At 45.5% G+C, this 3,140-nt stretch overlaps 1 protein-coding gene across 1 annotated transcript; it reads left to right on the forward strand.

Moving 5' to 3' along the window:
* The first annotated feature begins 632 nt into the window (after positions 1–632).
* On the forward strand, positions 633–2,650 carry KLHL34 (kelch like family member 34). The gene has a single exon (XM_027731129.2). It carries the CDS (start codon positions 633–635, stop codon positions 2,418–2,420), a length of 1,788 nt encoding a protein of 595 aa, XP_027586930.2. The 3' UTR covers positions 2,421–2,650.
* The last annotated feature ends 490 nt before the right edge of the window (positions 2,651–3,140 follow it).

Here is a 3,140-nt window from a genome sequence, read left to right on the forward strand (position 1 = left end):
TCTTCAGCTGAGGCTTCCCAAGGCACTGTGGAAAGAGAACGAAAAGGGGACTCCTGTCCTAGGGGTGACGAGGTCTAAACTGGCTGGAGCTTGAAACACAAACAAGAGGAGAAAAGCCACCACTCCCTTCTCATCTGTGTCTGCTCAGAGCCACGTGCTGGCAGCCGGAGAGGATCAATTTGATCTGCCTGTGGAGCAAGAAGGGTCGGGGGCCACAGCTGAGCAGACACGAAGGGCCATTTATTGGGATTGTCATCTAGCTCCCTCATCTGTCACCTGATGGCCAGCCAAGAAAGTGCTCAGCACAACCACGGACTCTTCATCCTTGCACAAGTTGTGGAGGCGAGAACAGTAAGCATCCTACAGCTGTTTTAACATTCAGCTGTTTTTTTTATAAAGGAATGCATTGAATTCACTACAAATCTACTAACTGTCCCTCTATGCCAGGCAAGAGACTGAGTTTTTTGTTTTTGTTTTGTTTTGTTTTTTTTTTTTTATTTGATTGGGCTTTTCTCTAACAGCTGGAGGTCTGCTGGGCATTCAAGCAATGGCTGTTGAGTAAGGCAGCTGCTTCAATATCTAATTGAATTTTAGCTCTAATAACTCCGGGGGAAAGCATTGCATTTTCTACCATGAGCTACTTCCTGTCCTATTGTAAAGCACACTGCACCGCCGTGCTTGCCCAGTACCAGAGCCTGAGATCAGAGGGCTTTCTGTGCGATATTTTGCTGAAAGTGAAAGAAAACGAGTTCCCTGCACACAAGTCCTTGTTGGCATGCTCCAGCGACTACTTCCGAGCCATGTTCAAAAGCTATACCCAAGAGTCTAAAGCCAGTGTCATTCATCTGCAAGTTGTCTCACCTACTGGTCTCCAGCACATCCTGGATTTCATCTACACATCCTTGCTACCCCTTTCCTTTGAAAGCCTGGAGGACACTTTGGAAGCTGCAAGCTACTTGCAAGTGACGGATGCTATCAGTTTGTGCAATCAGTACTTAATCAACAATCTTGCCTTGGAAAACTGCTGCTTCTCTGCCAATGTGGCCAGGAAGTTCTATCTGCCAGATGCCTTAGCAGCAACAGAAAAATACATTATCAATAATGTCTGGAAGCTGCTGGACTTGGATTTGTCAGGACTTCTTGAGCTGAACTTCAAGTCTTTACTAGCAGTGATTCAATCACCAGATCTCCCCATGGTGAAAGAAAGCCGCCTGTTGAATCTTGTGCTGCTGTGGCTGAAGCAGGATAAATCCAGGCTGGATCATGCAAGCAGCCTTTTAGAGCACATAAGATATGGTCTCATCCCAGTAGAAGAGCTGAGAAAAACCTACACGCAGTCAGAAGTGTCCCTCTCAGCAGGTATTAAGTGCTTGATCATTAAAGCAATAAATTATCACACATCTGTATTCAAACAGCCTGTCCTGCAGGATAAGTCCACTGCACTGAGGAACCAGAAAACTCGGATCATTCTGTTGGGGGGAGGGACAGCAAGTGAGGGGCTTGTCACTGATGTGGTGGCCTTTGATGTTTACAATCACAAGTGGCGAACTCTCACACAGCTGCAGCACAGGGTGCAGAACCACAGTGTGTGCGTGGTGGGGAACTTCCTCTATGTCTTGGGTGGGGAAATAGAAAGTGGTTCCCTGGGTGATGCTAAAACTGAAAAGATCTTATTGGTTACGAACAAAGTCCATCGTTATGATCCAAGATTTAACACGTGGACTCAAATCACAGGCATGCTGGAAAAGAGATGCCAGTTTTCTTGTTGTGTCTTAGGCAAGGATATCTTTGCCATTGGTGGAAGGGGTGAAGATGGATCTCTGCATTCGTCTGTGGAAGTCTATGATATCAGCAGGGACAGGTGGACGAAGGTCAGGGAATTGCCATGCAAGATACATGGCCATGCCAGTGCTGTTTGCAAGAACACTATATACATCTCTGGGGGCAAGTACTCAGCCCCAGCCAGCACAAGCAATGATGTATATTCTCTGAGCTCACTTGAAGGGCAGTGGATGAAACGAGCCCCAATGAGCATTGCTCGGTTTGGGCATCAGATGGCAACAATCAGGGAATCCATATTCACCTTTTTAGGATTATATGAACCATTCTCTGAAATAGAAAGGTACGACCCTGACCAAAACCAATGGACCCGGTTAAGACCACTGGTCTATGATCGATTTTCCTATGGCCTGGCAGTGGTAGAGGAAACAGCTCTTCTTATCGGGGGAAAGAAATGGCAAAACTCACTGGAAGTCTCCACGCAGGACGTGGTTGGCTACGACATTGACAACGATGGCTGGGAGGAGATCTGCAAAGCCCCTCTGCCTTGGTGTGGGCTGCAGTGTGCCGTGCTCCAGCTCTCTGAGACGGCTGACGAGCGGGACAGTGACAGCCAGCACAAGAAGCTGCCCAACTGCTGAACTCACAACACTGAGGAACATCCATCCCAGGAGATGAGCAAGCGGGGCGGTCCTGGAGAAGAAAACTGCGGTGGCACTGAATGGGAGAAAGTGGAACTTTTGCTTGGATGAGCCAAATGCTCGGTGGAAACAGGCAAGAAAATCTGGCTCCAGGACAGAAAACACTGCTAGGATTTATAGAGCCAGAAGCTGATCTCACTGAGCAGGGATGTAGCAAGCAGCATATTTAGAGGCGACCAGTGAGAATCATAATCTTTGACTTTTGAAGAGTAATACCTAGATAGAAATTAGTAGGTGTTGCAAGTCATATTTTAAATATATTAAAAAATATAATCCAACTTTTCTGTTTTCTTAATCAGAGGTAATTTTCCCAGTTGGTAAAGTGGTATTGAGCTTTTATGCTATGGCTAAGCAAAATGAAAGCGAGCTGTATAAAGACTAGAAAATTGATGCCTACAAGAATTAGTAGCCAAGGAAAAGGTATTATTTGATATGCTACATAGTAGGCAAGAATGTCTTCGCTAACCAGCAGGAAATTACTAGACAGAAAGCATGGATTTTTTGCTATGTGGACTCAGTTACAGCTATAAGTTAAAACAGTGTTTGTTTGATAGAAGCCATTTCTCTCTCAGTGGCCTTTGTTGTAGAATGCTTTCCAGATGCTTATTTTGTGTCATTTTAAAGAGGCAATCTATTGGTACTGTACCTTTCATTTGTATC

Source organism: Pipra filicauda, unplaced genomic scaffold (genome assembly GCF_003945595.2).
Source record: "Pipra filicauda isolate LSUMZ 115617 unplaced genomic scaffold, ASM394559v2 scaffold12_size5214236_pilon, whole genome shotgun sequence".
In the NCBI taxonomy this organism is placed as follows: domain Eukaryota; kingdom Metazoa; phylum Chordata; class Aves; order Passeriformes; family Pipridae; genus Pipra; species Pipra filicauda.